Source organism: Ranitomeya variabilis, chromosome 5 (genome assembly GCF_051348905.1).
Source record: "Ranitomeya variabilis isolate aRanVar5 chromosome 5, aRanVar5.hap1, whole genome shotgun sequence".
Classification (NCBI taxonomy): Eukaryota; Metazoa; Chordata; class Amphibia; order Anura; family Dendrobatidae; genus Ranitomeya; species Ranitomeya variabilis.
The window spans coordinates 58,386,241-58,410,708 of NC_135236.1; the positions used below are offsets into that span (position 1 = coordinate 58,386,241).

Genomic DNA, 24,468 nt, shown 5'->3' on the forward strand with positions numbered 1-24,468 from the left:
CGGCCGTAGAAAGCCGTATAATACTGAACTGTAATATACGGCTATTAGGAGCAGCCCCATTGAGAATAATTGTGCCGTATGTAATGCGAGTTTTACGGACGTAGTTTCTGCGCTCTTACGTCCGTAAAACACGCATGTGTGACCCCGGCCTTATTGTTACTCGGTACGACAGGAATATCCTTGTAACAGCAGTAGTACGACTGCCTTCTCATACAGCTGCATAAGTAGAATACAGGCTGCCATAAACAGCAGCCTGCATTCCGCTGAAGGATTTAAAGGGTAAGTACAAGAATTTTTTTTTCTTGTGCTTGGAAAGGGAGGCAATCCAACCATAAAATAGACATAGAAGATATGGAATTGCCGTTTATGCGATTGCCTAAACACATTGGTAAAGGCTCCCATTCATGGTCTTCAACCAGTGCCTTATTCCTTGCGGCTCAGGACTGTGTGAAGGAGTGACGCCTACCTCCTGGGACACTTACAGCCTCCATTCCGCCTTTGCGTCGTCTCTTCTTCCTCCTTTACACAGTTACTTAAAGTGTCAATTGTCATTTCAATTTTCAGAAGTTAGTCTTTTTGCTGTTTTGCAAATATTTTTGTTAATACAAAGTAAGAATATAAGTTTTGCAGCAAAAGTGTCGGGTGTGTGATTTACTACGGCGCCGTGAGCTTGCGCCAGAGAATATTACATGGTGAAAAATGCTGGGAAGGGAACGGTCAACTCCTCCTGTGTTTCAGCATCTCAGGAGACAACCAGATTTCTTTTTTTCAATTACTTTCGAGCAGTGATATCTAGCTTCTGATTGGTTGCTGTCATCCCTATGACATCTCTGAGCTGCAAGACCATGAGGCAAGGAAGTGTTCTCATAGGGAAATTGGGGTGAAACTGGTTCTCTTTTATGGGATCGTGTCATGAGAAAATGACCTACCTGATTAGTCATGGGTTTTATAAGCTGTGACATCATCTATTGTGAATGGTGTATCCTGTGTCATCTACTGTATATAGAGGTGTTATCAGTCATTGTACAGGAGGAGGAGGAGGTGAGCTGTGATACCACCTATTGTGAATAGTGGATCCTGTGTTATCTACTGTATACAGAGGTGTTATCACAGCTCACCTCCTCCTGTACAATGACTGATAACACTTCTGTATACAGTAGATAACATATGATCCATCATTCACATTAGATGATATCACAGCTCACCTCCTCCTGTACAATGACTGATATCATCTAATGTGAATGGTGGATCCTGTGTTATCTACTGTATATAGTTGTGTTATCAGTCATTGTACAGGAGGAGGAGGTGAGCTGTGACATCACCTATTGTGAATGGTGGATCCTGTGTTATCTTCTGTATATAGAGGTGTGATCAGTCATTGTACAGGAGGAGGAGGTGAGCTGTGACATCACCTATTGTGAATGATGGATCCTGTGTTATCTACTGTATATAGAGGTGTTATCAGTCATTGTACAGGAGGAGGAGGTGAGCTGTGACATCATCTATTGTGAATGGTGGATCCTGTGTTATCTACTGTATATAGAGGTGTTATCAGTCATTGTACAGCAGGAGGAGGTGAGCTGTGACATCACCTATTGTGAATGATGGATCCTGTGTTATCTACTGTATATAGAGGTGTTATCAGTCATTGTACAGGAGGAGGAGGTGAGCTGTGACATCATCTATTGTGAATGGTGGATCCTGTGTTATCTGCTGTATATAGAGGTGTTATCAGTCATTGTACAGGAGGAGGAGGTGAGCTGTGACATCACCTATTGTGAATGGTGGATCCTGTGTTATCTGCTGTATATAGAGGTGTTATCAGTCATTGGACAGGAGGTGGTGAGCTGTGATATCACCTATTGTGAATGATGGATCCTGTGTTATGTACTGTATATAGAGGTGTTATCAGTCATTGTACAGGAGGAGGAGGTGAGCTGTGACATCACCTATTGTGAGTGTGGATCCTGTGTTATCTACTGTATATAGAGGTGTTATCAGTCATTGTACAGGAGGAGGAGGTGAGCTGTAACATCATCTATTGTGAATGGTGGATCCTGTGTCATCTACTGTATATAGAGGTGTTATCTGTCATTGTACAGGAGGAGGAGGTGAGCTGTGACATCATCTATTGTGAATGGTGGATCCTGTGTCATCTACTGTATATAGAGGTGTTATCAGTCATTGTACAGGAGGAGGAGGTGAGCTGTGACATCAACTATTGTGAGTGTGGATCCTGTGTTATCTGCTGTATATAGAGGTGTTATCAGTCATTGTACAGGAGGAGGAGGAGGTGAGCTGTGACATCACCTATTGTGAGTAAATTCTGTGTTATGGACTCTATGTTGAAGTGTTATCTTCTATTGTAACCATGTCTTTGATGATAATGAGACTTCTAAAAAGTCTTCTGTAAGGAACATGCAGTCCCAGTGGTCAGTGATTTCTATTCTTTTTTAATTACAGATTTTTATATGAAAAAAAAATTGTTAAAATTTTTTTTTCAAATGTATTTAACGCAAAAATCTTGTTTTTTGGGGGTTAAGTGTATGCTTTCAACTTTTTTGATTATATATATTTATTTATATCAAAATCTGTAATTAAAAAAAGACACCTGGTATAAACATTAGGTCATTTTCTGGTGATACATTCCCTACTAGGAGCTCTAGCTGTTGTTCAGAGTTTTAAAGGCAATGTTAAAAAAAATGGCTAAAAAAAATCTGCAAATTAGGACATTGACTAAGAGACCCTAATTATAGGGGGCACTAGAGAGGGTCTTCTATCATGAGGAAAGTAGATTTGTCTAGAGGACGTGCCGTAAATCAAAGTTCATCCAATAGGCATCCGAACAAATTCCTCCTTTCTCAAAATAGCGGCAGGAACATGATATATATCACAAGAAATGAGCTTTGATGTAGATGTTATAAAAACTGTAATGTACATGTAAAAAAAAAAGATTAGTATAAATTCACATTTATAGAAAAACGCACATAACAGATCATTTCCCGTCAGAGACACTCTTACACAAGAGCTGAACTTATTATTGAAGATAAATTTATCAGTAGGCAGATCTGTGAAAATATATTTGTGTATCCAGGTTGGTGACACAAATCTGTGGGCATCCATATCATCAAAAGCAAAAAAAAGGGAAAGGGTTCTCCACTGTTAAGGCCATGTGCACACGTTCAGGATTTTTCGCGTTTTTTTCACGTTTTTTCGCTATAAAAACGTGATAAAAACGCGAAAAAAAGCTTACATATGCCTCCTATTATTTACAGGGTATTCCGCATTTTTTGTGCAAATGTTGCATTTTTTTCCGCGAAAAAATCGCATCGCGGAAAAAAAAGCAACATGTTCATTAAAAATGAAGTAAAAAAAGCACCAAAAAAGCAGTCAAAACGTCCACTTAATACAAATATACAAAACCTTTATTAGAGAAGACATATAAAAAGCAGGTATGCAGCATGGTAGGCAACAAATTCCCCTACATAAACCCGCACACACATCTCAGACAAGGACCGGATTAAGGTGCACTTTCATAGTAAGAAGCTATCCAGAGCCCACATTGAGTACACAATTGCATCGCATACCGATGTAGAGGACATACAGTACATCATCAATATATGTGACTATGAATAATACATACCACAGTGGTAGGTCACAATATTCGTGCACATCAATCCCGTCCACCCCGACGCGCGTTTCGGCGACTACCTTCCTCAGGGGAAAAATGCGGAATTGCGGGGATTCCGCACACCTAGGAGTGCATTGATCTGCTTACTTCCCGCACGGGGCTGTGCACACCATGCGGGAAGTAAGCAGATTATGTGCGGTTGGTACCCAGGGTGGAGGAGAGGAGACTCTCCTCCACGCACTGGGCACCATATAAGTGGTCAAAAAATAAGAAATAAAATAAAAAATAGTGATATACTCACCCACTGATGGCCCCCAAAGTGTTCCCGCCTCTCCGGTGCATGCTCTCTCTTCCGTTCCTATAGATGGTGTGGTTCAGGACCTGTGATGACGTCGCTGTCTTGTGATTGGTCGCGTGACCGCTCATGTGACTCACGCGACCAATCAAAAGCTGCGACGTCATCGAAGGTCCTGAACCACACCGGCATATATAGGAACGGACGCCGCTGAGGAGATCGGCTGTCTGCAGAGGGTGAGTATAACCATTTTTTTATTTTTTTTATTATTTTTAAACATTCTATCTTTTACTATAGATGCTGCATAGGCAGCATCTATAGTAAAAAGTTGGTCACACTTGTCAAACACTATGTTTGACAAGTGTGACCAACTTGTCAGTCAATTTTCCAAGCGATGCTACAGATCGCTTGGAAAACTTTAGCATTCTGCAAGCTAATTACGCTTGCAGAATGCTAAAAAAAACCGCGAAAAAAACGGAAAAAAAACGCAAAAAAAAAATGCGGATTTCTTGCAGAAAATTTCCGGTTTTCTTCAGGAAATTTCTGCAAGAAATCCGGACGTGTGCACATGTGCTAAGAGCACTAAAGCTATAAAACGCATGGTGATGGTGACTTCATCAAAAGAGCTTTAATAATATCATGAACTATTGGTTGTAGATTGTTAATATTAATAATAAATTGGATCTCCTTATTTGGTGTCAGGAGGAATTTTCACCCAATCCATCAGGACAATCCTTGTCAGCGGGTTTTTCTTCTTTTGGATTAACAGTTTAACTTGACAGACCTGTGTTTTTTACATTACTAACCATAGTTCTCTCTCTTACTATTAAAAGGATTCTTTACAGTAAGAGGAGTATAAAAAACAATAAAAAAAATATTATGGGCAGAAAATAGTATTGGCACAACCTGTAGATACAATTCTCTGAAACAGAGACACAGATCCCCATTTTTAGTGATCCGTAAAGTCAAGGTTTTTTTTTTTTCCATGATGCAGGCAAAAAAAAAAATTATGGGTTGTTATTTCTTGCAAGAAGTTCACTGTTTGTTGGGTTTTATAAGCATGGAAACCTTCTTTAGCGAGTAAGCTCCGCCACGGAACTCTGCCCAGTAGACTCCATCCTGGTAGCGGCTGCGGTAGTGACCACCACGGTACCATACTCCGTTCAGGTTGGAATGGGCGCACATGTTATACCACCAACCGCCTTTCTGAAAATGGGCACAGTTACCTGATAAGGGAAAGATGTGGTTAGAATTGTCCAAAAAGTTTAACATTATGTATGGAATACGTTTTTCGACAGAGTTGACCGATGAAGTGCAAGCTATTTGGAAGTTCAAACCAAGGACAACCACTGTAAGCATTTTCACTATAAACAGAATATTTGTCTTTGAGTAGAGCCATACTTCTGCCACATTCCTCACCTGAGTATGAGTCCCGATCTTTATCCAAGGTGCTAAACTGCTTATCATTGTGCCAGGAAAGGGAGTCTCCAGCCGTACCACGGTATTGCCCCAGTCGCAACCGGTAGAAGTCGCTCTCTGGTTCCACCCGAAACTGGTCATACTCCGCACTGACTTGTCTTCCTTGCCAGTCATCCATGAAGATTAGAAGTTTGTAACTTCCTTGTTTGGTCAACCAATAAATGTTCTCAAGGCCCAACCAATATTCGTTGTCCAAATTACCAAATCCATGCTGTGTAAAAGTAAAGAAGAAAATTAAAAATAAATATATATGAAATTCTGTACTGGATAAACTGTGTGTAAACATAGAATATACCATCCCTTTTCTCACTACATGAGTTGTATCCTGCGTCTTTCACTAGTTTCCACTCTGCAGGCTCTAGCTCATATTTTCAGTTCTCTATCAGCTAGTGGATGGAGACTAGCTGCTATGATGTCTCCCATAGACAGCACACACAGATATGAGGGATTCCTGCTCTTCTGTCTATATGCAGCACATGGGTATAAGCATCATGGAAGATATACAGCTGTACTGAGCTATGTGGCTGTGAAACCAGCTGTGGGATGAGCTAAAACAAGCTGTGCCTTTTTTATAAAGTTTATTGGAAATTACAAAGAAAGTCCTGTCAGTATCAAGGCTTCTAGGACAACAGATATAAGTTATTCTGAATGATCATAATTGCTGTACTGAGCAATGTGGCTGTGAATCCAGTTGTGGGGTGAAATAAAACACTTACTAGAAAGAAGAAAAAAACTATGAAACAAAGTCTTCTAGGACAACAGATATAATAGTTATTGTGAATGATCATCATATGTATGGCCACCTTAACGCCTTATGATCGACATCGTCCATGTGCTAGCATACAAACTATTTTGAGCACCGTAAGTACGAATGGCACAATTTTTTTCTGATGGAAACCTAGTAAGAACCGATGCGTGTGCCATGTTACAACACCATATAACTATATTATGACTGTGACCTGTTGCTCAAACTTTAGATTTGCAAGTTTAAGAGAAAAGATTCCATAGAGGAACACTATATAATGTGAAAAGGTAGATAATATTTTCAAGAGTGAATCTGTTCTCACTTTGTAATTATGCCAAGTTTTAAAGAAGTTTGTGGATCCATCCTGTCGTCTTTGGATCACTGTCCACCCTCCTCCATTGATTTCTTGGTCACACCAGGCCTGCATGATTTGGTTGCTGTTATTTGGTTTCAGAAGATAGATACCACTGGATTGGTGACCAGCTAAGAAGACTTCATAACAATCCACCCATGGTCCTGATGGAGAAGAAGACAATGGATCAATAATGTCCCACAGGAATCTCAAACTCTACTACAATATGTTATGTAATGAAATTATTACAATTTGGCTATTTATATTTCACTAGATGGTGGCCCGATTCTAACGCATCGGGTATTCTAGAATATGCATGTCCACGTAGTATATTGCCCAGTCACGTAGTATATTGCCCAGTCACGTAGTATATTGCCCAGTGACGTAGTATATTGCCCAGCCACGTAGTATATTGCCCAGCCACGTAGTATATTGCCCAGCCACAAAGTATATTGCCCAGCCACGTAGTATATTGCCCAGCCACGTAGTATATTGCCCAGTGACGTAGTATATTGCCCAGCCACGTAGTATACAGCACAGAGCCACGTAGTATATTGCCCAGCGACGTAGTATATTGCCCAGTGACGTAGTATATTGCCCAGCGACGTAGTATATTGCCCAGTGACGTAGTATATTGCCCTGCCACGTAGTATATTGCCCAGTCATGTAGTATATTGCCCAGTCACGTAGTATATTGCCCAGCCACGTAGTATATTGCCCAGCCACGTAGTATATTGCCCAGCCACGTAGTATATTGCCCAGCCACGTAGTATATTGCCCAGTGACGTAGTATATTGCCCAGCCACGTAGTATATTGCCCAGTCACGTAGTATATTGCCAAGTCACGTAGTATATTGCCCAGCGATGTAGTATATTGCCCAGCCACGTAGTATATTGCCCAGCCACGTAGTATATTGCCCAGCCACGTAGTATATTGCCCAGTGACGTAGTATATTGCCCAGTGACGTAGTATATTGCCCAGCGACGTAGTATATTGCCCAGTCACGTAGTATATTGCCAAGTCACGTAGTATATTGCCCAGCGACGTAGTATGAGCACGTAGTATATTGGCCAGTCACGTAGTATATTGCCCAGCCACGTTTGTCACAGGTTAAAAAATAAACATACTCACCTTTCTGAGGGCCCCTTGTAGTCCACGGCAGCTTCCAGTCCCAGGGTTGGTCTGAGCGCAGGACCTACGATGACGTCACGGTCACATGACCGTAACGTCACAGCATGTCCTTTCCGCGCAGGCGCGCAGGACTTGTGATGATGTCGCGGTCACATGACCGTGACGTCATGGCAGGTCCTTCTGCCAGACCATCTTTGCCACCGCAACCTGCAACGGAAGATGGCGGGCGCGCGAGCGGCTCAGCGGACTACAGATGGTGAGTATAGCAGGTTTTTTTATTTATTTATTATTTTTAACATTACATTTTGTACTATTGATGCCGCATAGGCAGCGTCAATAGTACAAAGTTGGGGACACACAGGGTTAATAGCGGCGGTAACCCGTTACCCGCGGCATAACGCGGTCCGTTACCGCCGGCATTAACCCTGTGTGAGCGCTGACCGGAGGGGTGTATGCGGGCGCCGGGCAGTGAGTGCGGGGAGTAAGGAGCGGCCATTTTTTTCCGGACTGCGCGTCGCTGACTGGTCGCGGCAGCCATGACTGGCAGCTGCCAATCAGCGAACGAATAACCGCGACAGAAAGATGGACAGAAAGACGGAAGTACCCTTAGACAATTATATAGTAGATATTACATTGTATTTTATGTATTTGATCTTCATCCTATTAGGGACTTTTTTACATTATAAATGAGGCACCTTCAGATTTGGAGGACTCTGTTTTGCTAATTGGGGCTTTGGAGGTTGTCTTGGTTTCTGGTGTTGGGAGTACTTCTTTCTTGTTTGCAGTTTCATCTTTCTCCTCCCCATCAGTGTCACGATTTTGTTTCTTCTTCCCTTCTGAGGAGTTGCTGGAGGCCCCACTAGTTGATGCCTGGAAAAATAAACGACCTGATATTTAAAGACCATTTTACCTAAAAACAATTAAAGTAATTGATTTGTCATCTTTCTTGACATTACTTCAAAAATACCTTGACCCCAGATGCTTGGTGGCAACAACTAAAGGCACACAGTATAATTAAATGGTTATGCCATTGTCTTTCTGAGTCTATGAAGAATGAATAATTTCCACTTGTTCTCACTACCCAACTGCTTCGTCTTAATAATTTCCACTTGTTCTCACTACCCAATTGCTTCGTCTAAATAAGAGTCAAAATGAATAGAGACAAGGCTATATACAAAAAGTTACTGGGAACCGTATTGGGCAGCACAGTGGTTCATTAGTGAGCATTGTACCTTACCTGGTCCAGAGCCTTATGTTTCATCTGACTAAGGACAACATCAGCATGGAGTTTGTATGTTCTCCACGTGTTTGCTTTAATTCTCCGTGTTTTTCCGTTTCCTCCCACTTACCAAAATATACTGACTAGTCAACTGGAGATCAATCAATTTTCCTGCAGTTTGTCTGAGACAAAGCAATGAGATTGTGAGCCTCAGTGGTAGACAGAAACTGATTTGAGTAATGACAATCTATTGGCTCCACTGTGGAATTGGGTGGTTTTCAATAAACAAAAGAAAACATTGTATTGGTAGCAATCACTGCTTACAGCTGAGAACAATGTTCGAGAAAAGAGGTCCAGCTGATGGGACACATCTACAACCCCAGCTTTTGAGAGAACTGGTGCCCTTTACCTATCCATTCATTCTCCACCTGGTGGAATGTGTATCGAGGGAACATCATATTACCGAGAGGAGGTTCTTGCCATAAATTCCTTTACAATATTGTTTACATCCTTGTCCATTTTAATAAAAGAATTGGAAAACAATGGAGTCAAATTCAATCATAAAATAAATTCTGTGGCGAAAAAAGTTTCCTTTTATGATTACTCATATAGAGTCACACATATTCCTGAGTTAGTTCTTCTCTAGCCACCATCTTATTGAAGCAGTGTCAAAATTTAGTCCAGGGTATAACATCACATAGTTCAATTGGAATACCTTCACATCCTCACAATCCTACCGCAATATTATGGGCTGATTCTACACTGTGACTTGTCCACATACAGTACAGACCAAAAGTTTGGACACACCTTGTCGATTTTTCAGTATTTTCATGACTATGAAAATTGTACATTCACACTGAAGGCATCAAAACTATGAATTAACACGTGGAATTATATACTTAACAATAAAGTGTGAAACTACTGAAATTATGTCTTATATTCTAGGTTCTTCAAAGTAGCCACCTTTTGCTTTGATGACTGCTTTGCACACTCTTGGCATTCTCTTGATGAGCTTCAAGAGGTAGTCACCGGAAATGGTTTTCACTTCACAGGTGTGCCCTGTCAGGTTTAATAAGTGGGATTTCTTGCCTTATAAATGGGGTGGGGACCATCAGTTGTGTTGTGCAGAAGTCTGGTGGATACACAGCTGATAGTCCTACTGAATAGACTGTTAAAATTTGTATTATGGCAAGAAAAAAGCAGCTAAGTAAAGAAAAATGAGTGGCCATCATTACTTTAAGAAATGAAGGTCAGTCAGTCCGAAAAAATTGGGAAAACCTTGAAAGTGTCCCCAAGTGCAGTTGCAAAAACCATCAAGCGCTACAAAGAAACTGGCTCACATGAGGACCGCCCCAGGAAAGGAAGACCAAGAGTCACCTCTGCTTCTGAGGATAAGTTTATCTGAGTCACCAGCCTCAGAAATCGCAGGTTCCCAGCAGCTCAGATTAGAGACCAGGTCAATGCCACACAGAGTTCTAGCAGCAGACACATCTCTACAACAACTGTTAAGAGGAGACTTTGTGCAGCAGGCCTTCATGGTAAAATAGCTTCTAGGAAACCACTGCTAAGGAAAGGCAACAAGCAGGAGAGACTTGTTTGGGCTAAAGAACACAAGGAATGGACATTATACCAGTGAAAATCTGTGCTTTGGTCTGATGAGTCCAAATTTTAGATCTTTGGTTCCAACCACCGTGTCTTTGTGCGATGCAGAAAAGGTGAACGGATGGACTCTACATGCCTGGTTCCCACCGTGAAGCATGGAGGAGGAGGTGTGATGGTGTGGGGGTGCTTTGCTGGTGACACTATTGGGGATTTATTCAAAATTGAAGGCATACTGAACCAGCATGGCTACCACAGCATCTTGCAGCGGCATGCTATTCCATCTGGTTTGCGTTTAGTTGGACCATCATTTATTTTTCAACAGGACAATGACCCCAGACACATCTCCAGGCTGTAAAAAGAAATAAAAAAAAAAAAATAAGGAGTATAAAGGGTATCCAGGCTGTGTAAGGGCTATTTGACCAAGAGGGAGAGTGATGGGGTGCTACGCCAGATGACCTGGCCTCCACAGTCACCAGACCTGAACCCAATCGAGATGGTTTGGAGGGAGCTGGACCGCAGAGTGAAGGCAAAAGGGCCAACAAGTGCTAAGCATCTCTGGGAACTCCTTCAAGGTTGTTGGAAGACCATTTCCGGTGACTACCTCTTGAAGCTCATCATGAGAATGCCAAGAGATTCACACTTTTTTGTTAAGTATAGAATTCCACATGTGTTAATTCATAGTTTTGATGCCTTCAGTGTGAATGTACAATTTTCATAGTCATGAAAATACAGAAAAATCTTTAAATGAGAAGGTGTGTCCAAACTTTTGGTCTGTACTGTTTATAGTCAGTTTGCCCTCAACCTAAATTTTTTTTTTTTTTTTATCCGGTGGCATCTTCTGAATAAGTTAGAACAAATTATCCTCAATTTGGCCCTCTTGCCTCATGCGGTCTACCCTCTCTTTCTTTTGAAAAAATAAAAAAAGGGTTCCAGTGATGGATTTGTACAATGGGTCTAGAATCTGAGATGATAAATGGTCCCTCCCTACCATAGCCAGAACTGAGAGGTCTAGTGGCCTAATTTAAAGAGTTTGGTTTGGGGCCCAGAAGCTTTATTAGGACCCCCAACTATGTGTAATACTGGTGTCTTGACCAGGATATAACTGCTACATCTATAGCTATGCCCTTGATATGGTTTAACCAGGTTTGTGTATCTTATAAAGTCCTACCTGTACAACATCATGTTTTTGATACCCATAGGTACAAAGATGTGTCAATCCAAGGCCATGTTCCCCAAATGTATTAATGATCATAGATGGCCACCTTACCTGGTCTGCTTGACGTCGACCAAAGATTTGTAGACATTGCTCTTCTAAACGCGCAATGATCAGACTCTGGTTGTTGACTAGTGAGGTTAGAAAGTTGTACTTTTCCTGTAGATCTCGGTACTTTGAAGCCAAAGAAAGGACTTCAGAGGTGGCATTGGTTGCTTTATCCTCTCCCTGAAATAATTCTTTTGAGTCATTCTTTTTCTGAAGCACTTCATGGAGTAACTGCACATGCAGGTGACTGAGACGGGATCCCATATTCCTGCCTTCTCTTCGCAGATGGTCCATTTCATTGGCTACCTCGTGGTCTACATCTACCAGCCTTTTAATTTTCTCGATCTCTGTTTGTTGACGACTAAGTTCCTGTTTTAACTCCTCAACTTCACTTCTGTTAACTCCAAAAACATCGGGGAACTTGGCTGTGCTAATGCAAACAGCTCCAGTGATTTTCTGCTGTGGCACGACAAATGTGTAAGTGCATTTACCTTGGCCTCCTCCATTGTTCAGGTTGACATATTCGCTGGATAACTGTGGTTGGCAGAAACTTGGCAGCAGGGTTACCCATATGACTGAATAGAAGCTCATTGTAAAATTATCTTAGATAATCCCAGGTCCAAACCTCACCATATACTTCCTGGAATGGAAAACAGAGTAGTTACAGTTATAATTAATGATAATGTCCAGTGTGCCATTCCATATTTTGGCCGTTTTCTGAAAGAGTGGGTAAATAAATGTTATTTTTAAGGAGTTGTCAGTCAAGCAGGAGAAGTCTGTCACGGACGGGGAATAGAGCTGGAGCATCAGATCTACCATAGTCCTTCAGCCTCATTTGCATATCAATTCAAATGCTAATTTCTCTGTAACAAAGGAACTGACTGGCCACTTAAAGGTATTGCTGGACTTGTCTGCGAAAGAGCTACACATGTGTATAAATAGTGTCATACTAAAGGTACCTTCACACTAAGCGACACTGCAGCGATACAGACAACGATGCCGATCGCTGCAGCGTCGCTGTTTAGTCGCTGTGTGGTCGCTGGAGAGCTGTCACACAGACGGCTCTCCAGCGACCAACGATGCCGAAGTCCCCTGGTAACCAGGGTAAACATCAGGTTACTAAGCGCAGGGCCGCGCTTAGTAACCCGATGTTTACCCTGGTTACCAGCGTAAACGTAAAAAAAAAACCACATACTCACATTCCGGTGTCCGCTTCCCTGCACTCCTCCTGCATCCTGTGTCAGCGCCGAACATCTCCGGCATCTCCCACAGAGCACAGCGGTGACGTCACCGCTCTGCTTTACGGCCGGCACTTACACAGGATGCAGGAGGAGTGCAGGGAAGCGGACGCCGGGCACCGGAATGTGAGTATGTGTTTTTTTTTTTTACGTTTACGCTGGTAACCAGGGTAAACATCGGGTTACTAAGCGCGGCCCTGCGCTTAGTAACCCGATGTTTACCCTGGTTACCAGTGAAGACATCGCTGGATCGGAGTCACACACACCGATCCAGCGATGTCTACGGGAGAACCAGCGACGAAATAAAGTTCTGGACTTTCTTCTCCGACCAACGATGTCACAGCAGGATCCTGATCGCTGCTGCCTGTCAAACACAACGATATCGCTAGCCAGGACGCTGCGACGTCACGGATCGCTAGCGATATCGTTCAGTGTGAAGGTACCTTAACAGTTTCCCTTTAAGACTGCCTTGGATTTTTCCAATGTATTTGCTAGGACAAACGGTTGGCAATGGTGAACATTCAAGTAGTCTGAAGGAGGACTACCAGGGTTGGTCTTTGGGTTCCAATAAACTCATTCGACCGACACCTAACTCTCCAAAATGTTCTGTACTCAGTCTTCATGTGTTTTTAATAGACAGATGAGAGTAAGGCCACGTTCCCACCTTCAGTATTTAGTCAGTATTTTACCTCAGTATTTGTAAGCCAAAACCAGGAGTGGAACAATCAGTGGAAAAGTGTAATAGAAACATATGCACCACTTCTGTATTTTTCATCCACTCTGGGTTTTGGCTTACACATACTGAGGTAAAATACTGACCAAATACTGAAGGAAGGAAATACTGGGAATGTGGCCTAAGTTACTGCCAGGCACAGCTGCTACCATCTTACCACTCGGGTGTGAAAATATCTTACATTTCTACTTCTCACACTTGAGATGGTCAGACAGTCCTGCCAAAATCGTCTGTTTTTGGCCGACATTAAGCATATGTGTATGGGGCTCTTTAGAGGTACAGCCACAACTGTAAGGGTCACCACTGGCCCTGAACACACACTTGGTCGCCAAATCTATGGAATGGCAGCTTCATTTCCTAGTTTATTGGTTGGGCAGCGTTATTTAGGAAACTAACAATGCTATATGGGCATTGTATGGATTATTTATTTGTAGACTGCACGATTGTATTGCTTGGGCACTAAATATGGTTCTGGTTACAGAAGGATTTATGTAAGCTGGAGGCTTGGGCTGAGAAATGGCAATTCAATGTAGATAAATGTAAAGTTATGCACTTGGGCAGGGGAAATAAAATATATAATTGTGTACTAAATTGTAAAACACTGGGAAAATACTCATGTCCAAAAAAATTGAGAAAAGTATTCAAGGAGTGATACGTTTATTGGCTGAACAGTAAGACTATGGATTCTTTACTGTAAGAGCAGTGAGACTAAGGATTCTTTACTGTAAGAGCAGTAAGACTATGGATTCTTTACTTTACAAGCAGTGAGACTATGGATTCTTTACTGTAAGCAGTAAGACTATGGATTATTTACTGTAAGAGCAGTGAGACTATGGATTCTTTACTGTAAGAGCAGTGAGACTATGAAACTCTCTGCCACACAATGGTTGATTCACTTCAAAAGTACAAAAAGAGCATGGATGACTTTCCAGAAAAATATAATATTACAGGTTATGGGCACTAGATTCTGTGATGGGACGTTGATCCATGGAACTAGTCTGATTGCCATATGTGAAATCGGGAAGGACTTTTTCCCCTATTAAGCACTGATGCCCGGTATCACAGCTGATGTTGCAGCTTCTGAAGCTCAGTCGTTCTCTACGTATTTTCTGTATTTCACGTGGAATCAAATGCACAATTTTTGTCCGCACTGTACAATGGCCAAATTCGGGGTTTGGTTTCTAGGAATGCAAAATTTTATAAAAAGGTGCAATTGTTAATATAGAAAATTCTTCAAATATTTCATTCAGGTTTTTTTTCAAATATTTCATTCTGGGTTTTTTTCAAGGAGGAATATATTTTCATAACCACTTTCAAAACCAAACTACTGATCATGGAAGCCCGGTAATTGTGTAGTCTTATTCTTGTGCTATTACAGGTCAGGACTTAAAATTTAGTTTAGTAATAAATTAAATTTCACCCCAGTGTAGCACATGGAACATGGATAGTGGTACGTTTCCCATAGGGGACAGTTGGGTTCAATTCCGGTTGGTGGTTATCCTCCTAAGGAGAATGGCACTATGAGGATATTGTGCACCCTATGTTTAAATTGGGACTATGGATCCATTTTGTAACACCCCAATATTTTGTACTACATGGTGTAAAGACCGTGGTTAAGGTCCTAAGAAGTATGCTTGGAAGTCGTGTCAAAAGGATATTCGATTGCCTCGCCCTATTTGAGTATATTTCCCTTATGTCTGAATTAGGACCCTAGACTATTTGAATTAATTCCCTATCGGTGGGATATATACAGTAGCGTCCTTAGGAGCATAATTGGCAATAGCGTCCTTTATCGGAAGTTCAGCCATCTTGACCAATTTGAGTTTATTAACCTCATGTCCCTGTTAGGACCATAAATCAATTGAATACCATCCTAATCGGTGGGATATAAGGAGAAGTGTCCTAAAAAGGATGGTTTGAGATGGCGCTCTAAGATGTACATTCAGTCATTGTCGAATATCCTAAACAGGATGATTAGGAGAGACGTCCCAAGAAGGACGTTAGTTAAACTTCCCCTATGTAAGTTTCCTTGTGTCCAGATCTGCACTAGAATCCTCAAATTTCCGTATCTTGACACGTTTTACCTATTGGAATCATCAGGAGATGATGGTAGATTAAAGACATTGCTTAGCGTGTGGAATAGCAGCAAGACCCCACATGTCAGACATGGCTGCCGCCAGGGCCGCCTTTTATACTGCAACTGCTCAAGGAAATCTTCCCACATGAACACTCTGTGCTGATCCACAGCCATTTTGTAATGGTCGGGCTGCCCTGGGACTTATCACAACTGATGATCGAAGGATCGATCCAAGGAAATTGTGGATTTGTAGGAGGGTGTGCTATAGAAGATGAGATTCCCCAGCACTGTGCGCCATTTGTATCTGGAGACTACCACCCACTCCCTAAGCAGAATCCTGTGGAACCAACAGGAAGATGAAGAGTTTTTGGAAGGATGAATTTAGATAGAGCACCGGGTCAGGTGACCTTCATGACTCCTTTTCCTGATACAGAGTCTGGAATGACAAGGCGGGAAGTGATTTGGTGCCAACTAGTGGGACGAGCAGGACGTGTGCTGAGAGGGGCGCCGAGGCAAAGACACCCGGACGTGCCAGGAGGCCTGAACCAGTGGGTTTTTGTATGTCCATGAGCGGGATCCAGATGACACCAGTCAAGGTCCGTGAACCAGACTGTGCCATCAAAACTTGATATCCAGACCCACGCCATTCAAGGTCTGTGAACTACACCACGCAAGTCAAGTCCCGAGCCCTACCGGCCCGATAGACATAGTAATGCAATAATGATGGGAAGGAACCCTGTTGAAGCTGTGTCCCAGCCAATGAGTAGAGTTGTCAGCACAACGCTCCATTCAGACATCTGCGTACCATACATACTAATTGGGTTTAACTATTCACACCCACTGGAAAATTTCGGCAAGAATTCTTAGGTGTGTAATCAAAAATAATCTTTCACTGAAATAATTCTTTTATATCGTATGGAGATAATGGGGCTAATCCTTGATAAAATTTGCAATGGATCTGCCTGCCCGTTTTCCCTCTGCATGGCCCACTCAAATGGTTCCTGGGCATATAATACTGTAATTCTCAATTTACTCTAGTGAAACACCATAAGAGGGAGTAAACAATTCTACGCTGGACCGGCACAGCTGTTTCAACGCCCCTACAGTGTGCAGGAGAAGGTTAAGGTGAAAAGGGCTAATATATATCTGTGAGATCAGATTAGATGCAGGGTCTGCTTGTAGTCTGCTGCAATATACACCTACAGTACACATCAGAGCTGTGGACACAAAACGGTATGGTCACTGTATTGCATGAACAGGTTGCATAACAGAGAATATTGGAGGATGGGGGTCTCAAATTGTTGGTCGTGAACGCCTATTGGAAGCAGACTCTGACGTAGTAGTCTCCAGTAGGTGTACACGCCTGAAAATTATGCATGACGGAGCACATATTCGCTCTGTTGGCACCATGATAGTCCATGGCTCCTTCGGTGTATATGCTCGAATTCTGTTTTGCGGGGGTTCAGACGTAAGCCCCAATGGGACCAACAACCGTGTGACAGCATGCAGTGTGAAAGCACCCTAAGGCAGGACAACCCCTTTAATACTATCACTTGGGGGTACTTCTCATATACACATGGCAATGATGGCAGCACCCAACATCACAAGAGGTGCACCCAGTCTGGTCAGAGGTACACAGATCTCAGCTTCTTCGTTACCTCAATATACCCAAGAAACAAAGGGAAGAAAAAATAAAGAGGGAATTCTGCTGATGAGTGGAAATCAGTCCAAAACCTCAAAGTTCAGGCCTTGGCAGATATTGTATGTGGTTACTAGGATCAGGTTGCAGTCACAATTCAGCTGTATGTCTGGTGAGATGTTTCCAGAGAGTTAACAGTGTGCGTGAGCATGTGTATGTGCCTCTGTGTGCATGAATGTATGATTGTGTATATATATATATATATATATATGTGAGTATGTTTGAGTGTGTGTACATATATTTGTGTGTGTATATATGTGTGAGTGTGTATGTATGTGTGAGTGTGTATGTGTTAGTCTGTATATATATATGTATGTGTGAGTGTGTATATATTTTCGTGTATGTGTGAGTGTGTATGTGTGAGTTTGTATATATATATATATGTGTGAGTGTCTGTATATATATATATATATATATATATGTATATACTGTATATATGTAAGTATGAGTGTGTGTATGTGTGAGTGTGGGTATATGTATGTGTGAGTGTGTGTATATATGTGTGAGTGTGTATATATTTTCGTGTATGTGTGAGTGTGTATGTGTGAGTTTGTATATATATATGTGTGAGTGTCTGTGTATATATATATGTATATACTGTATATATGTAAGTATGAGTGTGTGTATGTGTGAGTGTGGGTATATGTATGTGTGAGTGTGTGTGTATATATGTGTGTGTATGAGTGCATATATGTGTGTGTATATATGTGTGTATGTGAGTGTGGGTATATATACAGGGGTTGGACAAAATAATGGAAACACCTAACGTTTTGGCATCATAATCTTTGAACATATTATATACATCCAAACCGTGACATATGGTAATGTTTTGTAGTTGATTATTTGTATTATGTGATATGTGTATGTAAATTAGCTTTTTTTTTTTTTGCATAATTGTAAGAACATTGATGAGAACGTGATACCAATGGCAGACCTCTCGGATTTTCAAAGAGGCCAAATTGTTGGTGCTCGTATGGCAGGCGCTAGTGTAACAGAAAGTGCCCGAATGCTTGGCGTGTCAAGAGGTACTGTCTCCAAAGTAATGACTGCGTTTGAAAGAGAAGGAAAAACGTCCGCAGCAAAGCACAGGTCCGGACGAAAGTCAAAGTTGACTGAGAGAGACTGTCAGACTCTAAAGCGAATTGTGAGAGAGGATCGCAAGACCAAGGCTCCGAAAATCACCGCTGAGCTCAATGAACACCTACAGAACCCAGTTTCCATGAAAACTGTTCGTTGGGAGCTGCACAAATCTGGATTCCACGGAAGAGCTGCAATTAGAAAACCGCTGCTCTCAATGACAAATGTTTCCAAGCCTTTAGAGTGGTGTAGAAACCTCCAGAATTGGTCCCTCGAGCAGTGGAAACATGTGATATTCTCAGATGAATCATCGTTTACCCTATTTCCGACCTCCGGCCGAGTGTATGTTTGGAGACAGCAGAAAGAAGCATTCCATCCAGACTGCCTTCTCCCAACCGTAAAACATGGTGGAGGTTCTGTGATGATCTGGGGCGCTATTTCGTGGAGATCCGCTGGGCCAATGATATCCCTTCATGGATGAATTAACAGCCGAGATTATTTAGACATTTTGGGCGACCAAGTGCATCGAATGGTTCAAGCACTGTTACTGGAGGGGAACGCCATCTTTCAGGATGATAATGCACCAATTCATACAGCTAGCATCGTTAAAGCATGGCACAAGGAACATTCTAATGAAGTTGAGCCTCTCATCTGGCCCCCACAATCCCCAGACCTCAACATTATTGAGCATTTATGGTCAATTTTAGAGATTCAAGTTAGACGTCGATTTCCGCCGCCATCGTCGCTCAAAGAACAGGAGGGTGTTTGAACTGCAGAATGGGCTTAAATTCTTTTGGAAACAATTCACACCTTGTATGAATCCATACCTTCGGGAATTGAGGCTGTAATCGCTGCAAAAGGTGGACCTACACCATATTAAACTAACATTTGTTGATGTTTCCAGGTGTTTCCATTATTTTGTCCAACCCCTGTATATATGTGTGTGAGTGTGTACATATACAGTGTGGAGACAAAGGGTAACAATATTTGGACCTTTTGACTTTCTGTCTCCATATCTCACCATCCGCTACAGCTTTGGACGTGACACTACCATCATTTTTACAGACAACCATCTTGGCTATCTCATGCATACATTTGACTTGTAACTATTCAGCATATGATTAGTTATGCAGATTCTTGTCATCACACTGCAGTGTTACTGTTCTGCTCCTAAAAATCTCAATTTTAATTTTTAATTATTTTGTCAGTATTTTGTAAATCCACTAATCCACATTAAAAACGAGAACATGTTTTTGGCACGGGGCATTTTTTGCACTTATATTGAATCTGTCGTCAAATTTTGAGATTTTTTTCTAGCAAAAAACCACAAGTTTGTTTTCACAAACAACTTGTGGAAAGAAAACAGCATCATTTGCATTATCGGACTGTTTTCACATTAAGTTGAATAGGAAGCTTATTCTAAGAGAATTTGATGTGGATTTCAGAGCAGAATCTACTCCAAACTCCACATAAAATAACTCGGTGTGGACAGTGTACCCCATTTGGGACCCCTATAGAAGCCCCAGGTACAGGGGAAACAGTCCCCTACAGTGACACGTTTCACTAAAAAAGACGACCTGGGTCTGCTAGCACCCAGCAGCTCGGTCGTGATGTACAGATTCCTGGTGATCTCGTGATTGCCGGGTCCTACAGAAGCATCAGCACTGACGAGGTTTTTACTGACTACTTAGATCTGACTGAGTGCAAAAAGAGAAGACAGAAGTAATAATAAACCGCTCCTGTCTTCTCCACAGGCTAAATATGTAGAGCAGCCTAACGACATGCCCTCAAATAATCCTGTGAGCCTCACCATCTTGGTGGTTAAACCACAAAAATTAGCACTAAATATTATTGGAACCGTATGGCAGATCTGAAAATTCTAAACTATTAGGGGAGCAACAGGAACCAAAAAAGAACAGAACCTGGATTTAAGCTGGGGGAAGCTCACTCAGGACTCGGAAAGCTTCAAGATGTCCTTCACCCCACACCTATCTTATAGATTGTAAGCCTAGGGCAAGGCCCTTGCTCCTTTTGGCATTGAAATAAAAGAATTAACTAATGAATTAAATGCTTTTATGTGGTAAAAGGCTATAGAAAAATAAAAAGTAAAAAGAAATATAAAATAAAAATGAAACGTAAATAAAATGTGGATAACAAATAAGGTAAAAAAACTTAAATAAATGGAGAGGAGGCACTAGGGTGAGGTCTGACCTTCTTTATCCATCCAACTACCTGTTAGAGACCTTCTGTGACCCCACTGATCCTGACGTGCTGATGTTTGACATACTTGTTCCAGAACCGATAAAGGTCTTTACGCATCTAATCCTAATCTGTGATACTGTCTGCTGAGCTGAGTATCTAAGCCTATCGTGTGATACTGTCTGCTGAGCTGATGTATCCAACCTGTCATGTGTGATACTGTCTGCTGTGCTATGCATCCAAGCCTGTCACGTATACTATCAAAGCATCTAATCCTATCATGTGTGATACTGTCTACTAATGTAACGTGATGTATGTAATTCTATCTTGTGATACTGTACACTGAGCTATGTATCTAAGCTTATTGTGTGATCCTGTCTACTGAGTATGTATCTAAGCTTATTGTGTGATCCTGTCTACTGAGTATGTATCTAAGCTTATTCTGTGTGGTCCTATCTACTTAGCTATGTATCTAAGCTTATTCTGTGTGATCCTGTCTACTGAGCTATGTATCTAAGCTTATTCTGTGTGATCCTGTCTATTGAGCTGTGTATCTAAGCTTATTCTGTGTGATCCTGTCTACTGAGCTGTGTATCTAAGCTTATTCTGTGTGATCCTGTCTACCAATCTGTGTATCTAACCATATCCTGTGTGATACTGTCTTTTGACCTGTGTATCTAATCCTACCATGTGTGATACTGTCTTTTGACCTGTGTATCTAATCCTAATGTGTGTGAGACTACTGAGCTGTATACCTAATTTTATATATGTAAGCCTAGTATCTAACCCTATCCTGTGTGATACTGTGTACTGTGCTGCTGTATCTAAAGCTTTCATGTGTGATTCAGTCCCGGAGAACCACATAGGACTATCACCTCCATCATGTCCGCCTGCTCAGCACTACAGCTCCATCTTCTTCCATTATTTCCAGTCTTAATGAGCAGAAGTTGGGAATGACAGCAGGGAGATAAGGTGATGGGACGCAGGCCTGAGAAGCCGGCCTTCTGCCAGGAAGGTTTACAGAAGGTCGCCTGTGTTTACATGATGGGGTGAAGAAACGTGAGCGCCATCTCTTCTTTAATGAACGTGAATAAGGAATAAACTTTTTTAAACTCTTTCACAAAACTTCAAGACATGAAACAGGATATTTTGGGAACATGACAGAGGGCAAAAGTTGAGCAGCTTGGTGAGAAGGCGACAAATGTTGGAACAATTATTAGAAAATTGAAGAAACACAAGATGGCTGTCAATCTTCCTTGGTCGTAGGCTCCATGCAGTATCTCGCCTCGTGGGGTAAGGATTATTCTGAGAAAGGCCAGGAATCAGCCCAGAACTACATGGGAGGGCCTGGTCAATGACCTGAAGAGAGCTGGGACCACAGTATCAAACATTACCGTTAGTAACACAGTACGCAGTCATAGATTAAAATCCTGCAGGGCACACAAGGTCCCGCTGCTCACGCCAGCACATGTCCAGGATGATTTGAAGCTTTTCAATGACCATCTGAATGATTCAGAGGAGGCATGGGAGAAGGTCATGTGGTCAGATAAGACCAAAAAATAACTTTTTGGTATAGACTCCATTCGCTGTGTTGGAGGAGGAAGAAGCATGATTTAAGCCCCAAGAACACCATCCCGACAATGAAGCATGGTAGTGTAAACATCATACTTTGGTGCTTTTTCTGCAAAGGGGACTGGATGACTGCACCATATTGGGGGAAGGATGGATGTGGTCATGTATCACGAGATTTTGGCCAACAACCTCCTTCCCTCAGTAAGAGCATTGAAGATGGGTCGTGGCTGGGTCTTCCAGCAGGACAATGACCCGAAATACACAGCCAGGGTAACTAAGGAGTAAGAAGCATTTCAAGGTCCTGGAGTGGCCTAGTCAGTCTCCAGACCTGAACCCAATGGAAAATCTTTGGAGAAACTGAAACTCAATGTTGCCCAGCGACAGCCCCGAAACCTGAAAGATTTGGAGTGGAGAAGATCTGTATGGAGGAGGGGGCCAAAATCCCTGCTGCAGTGTGTGCAAACCTGGTCGAGAAACGTCTGACCTCTGTAACTGTAAACAAAGGTTTCTGTACTAAATGTTAAGTTCTGTTCTTCTTTTCTATTAAACATTTATTTCATGCAGTAAAATGCAAATTAATTATGTAAAAAATCGTACAATGGGATTTTCTGTTTTTTTACTTTTAGATTCTGTCTCTCTCGCAGGTGAAACGTACCTACAATAATTTTTTAATCAGCAGTGGATCAAATACTTATTTTCCACACTGTGTGTTTATATATATTATTACAAAATATTATTATATTTATTAATATTATTATATTATTTACAAAATAAAAAAAATACGATTTTAAATAACTTTCTTTTCCCTTTTCAAAAAAAATTAAAAATAAGTAAATATAAATCTATCTATATATATATGTGTGTGTGTGTGTGTGTGAAAGTTCAGTTTATCAGGGTATTAAAATATTTACGCCGTGAGTCCACAATCCGGTCACCGCGCTCATCTCCCAAAGATGCAAGAAGAATGTTGTATGCATGGCAATGAAGAGGTTAATATATAACAGAATAGGATATCCGTACTAATCTATAGATAATAGAATGCGCAGATTCTGTAAGATACTGTAGTGTAATATGTACAATGTGATATAATACCGCGCGCTATAAATCATAATCTGCGGAGAAGGTAACATGGCGCAATTCTATATAGAAAGGACAGGAGATAACAAACATACAATATCAGTGTAAGTCATGTAATAGGTGATAGAGAATAGATAGGTGGATGATATAATACGGCGGAATGGAATAGCTCATATAAAACATCAGCTAAATAATAAAACATGCAGATAACACAAATGCTAAGAGTAAAAAAGGAGAGATAATATAATCTGATATCGGAGTATCTATAACCGGCTGTGCGTCCCACACATCACACGTCCTACTCTCCTTCCTTAGGATAAAGGCTCAGAACAGATTCCTGCGCCCATTACTGGCAGCAGGAGCCTCGTCATAAAGAGGAATTGCCCTTCTAGCATTTTCCTGTTCCCCTTCTATATAGAACAAGTCCCTGGCAGCCCCTGGAGACCAGAGACCCCTGGGTGGTCTCTTATGTGTCTCATCCTCGCCCCTTTGCTGACTAGAAGCGAAGCTCAGCACAATGAGAAGAATATAATGATGATGATGATGATGATGATGATGATAATGATGATGTTGTGTCCTCCTAATGTCCCCATACATGACACTTACTGTGCTGAGGGTCTGATCCTGCCAGCTCCAGGCTGGATGCTGATAGTCCGGGGTGTGTATGTCGGGGCTGGAGCTCTTCCCTCTGCTTATGTAGTAGGGCTGCAGGATGGGGACAGGCAGCGCTGAGCCTCCTCCCCTGTACACAGCCTCCGCTCCCAGGGCTTCCTAATGTGCTACACAGAGGGGCAGCCGGACCCCGGGCCAAATCGTCTGACACTTGTCTGCTACATAAGAAGTCACCATGAGAGTCAGCTCCTGATACAGATATTTCCAGATATCTATCTATCTATCTATCTATCTATCTATCTATCTATCTATCTATCTATCTATCTATCTATCTATCTATCTATCTACAGTTGTATGAAAAAGTGTTTCCCCCTTCCAGATTTTATTCTTTTGCATGTCTGTCACACTTAAATGTTTCAGATCACCAAACAAATTTAAATATTAGACAAAGATAACACAAGTGAACAC

At 41.7% G+C, this 24,468-nt stretch overlaps 1 protein-coding gene across 1 annotated transcript; it reads right to left on the bottom strand.

Moving 5' to 3' along the window:
- Positions 1-3,407: 3,407 nt before the first annotated feature.
- On the bottom strand, positions 3,408-24,118 carry ANGPTL6 (angiopoietin like 6). The gene is made up of 6 exons (XM_077262073.1): positions 23,995-24,118; positions 11,723-12,356; positions 8,330-8,504; positions 6,473-6,666; positions 5,346-5,616; positions 3,408-5,152 (listed from the first exon to the last, which is right to left on the bottom strand). The coding sequence occupies exons 2-6, from the start codon at positions 12,305-12,307 to the stop codon at positions 4,962-4,964; spliced, it is 1,416 nt and encodes a 471-aa protein (XP_077118188.1). The 5' UTR covers positions 12,308-12,356; positions 23,995-24,118; the 3' UTR covers positions 3,408-4,961.
- Positions 24,119-24,468: the final 350 nt, after the last annotated feature.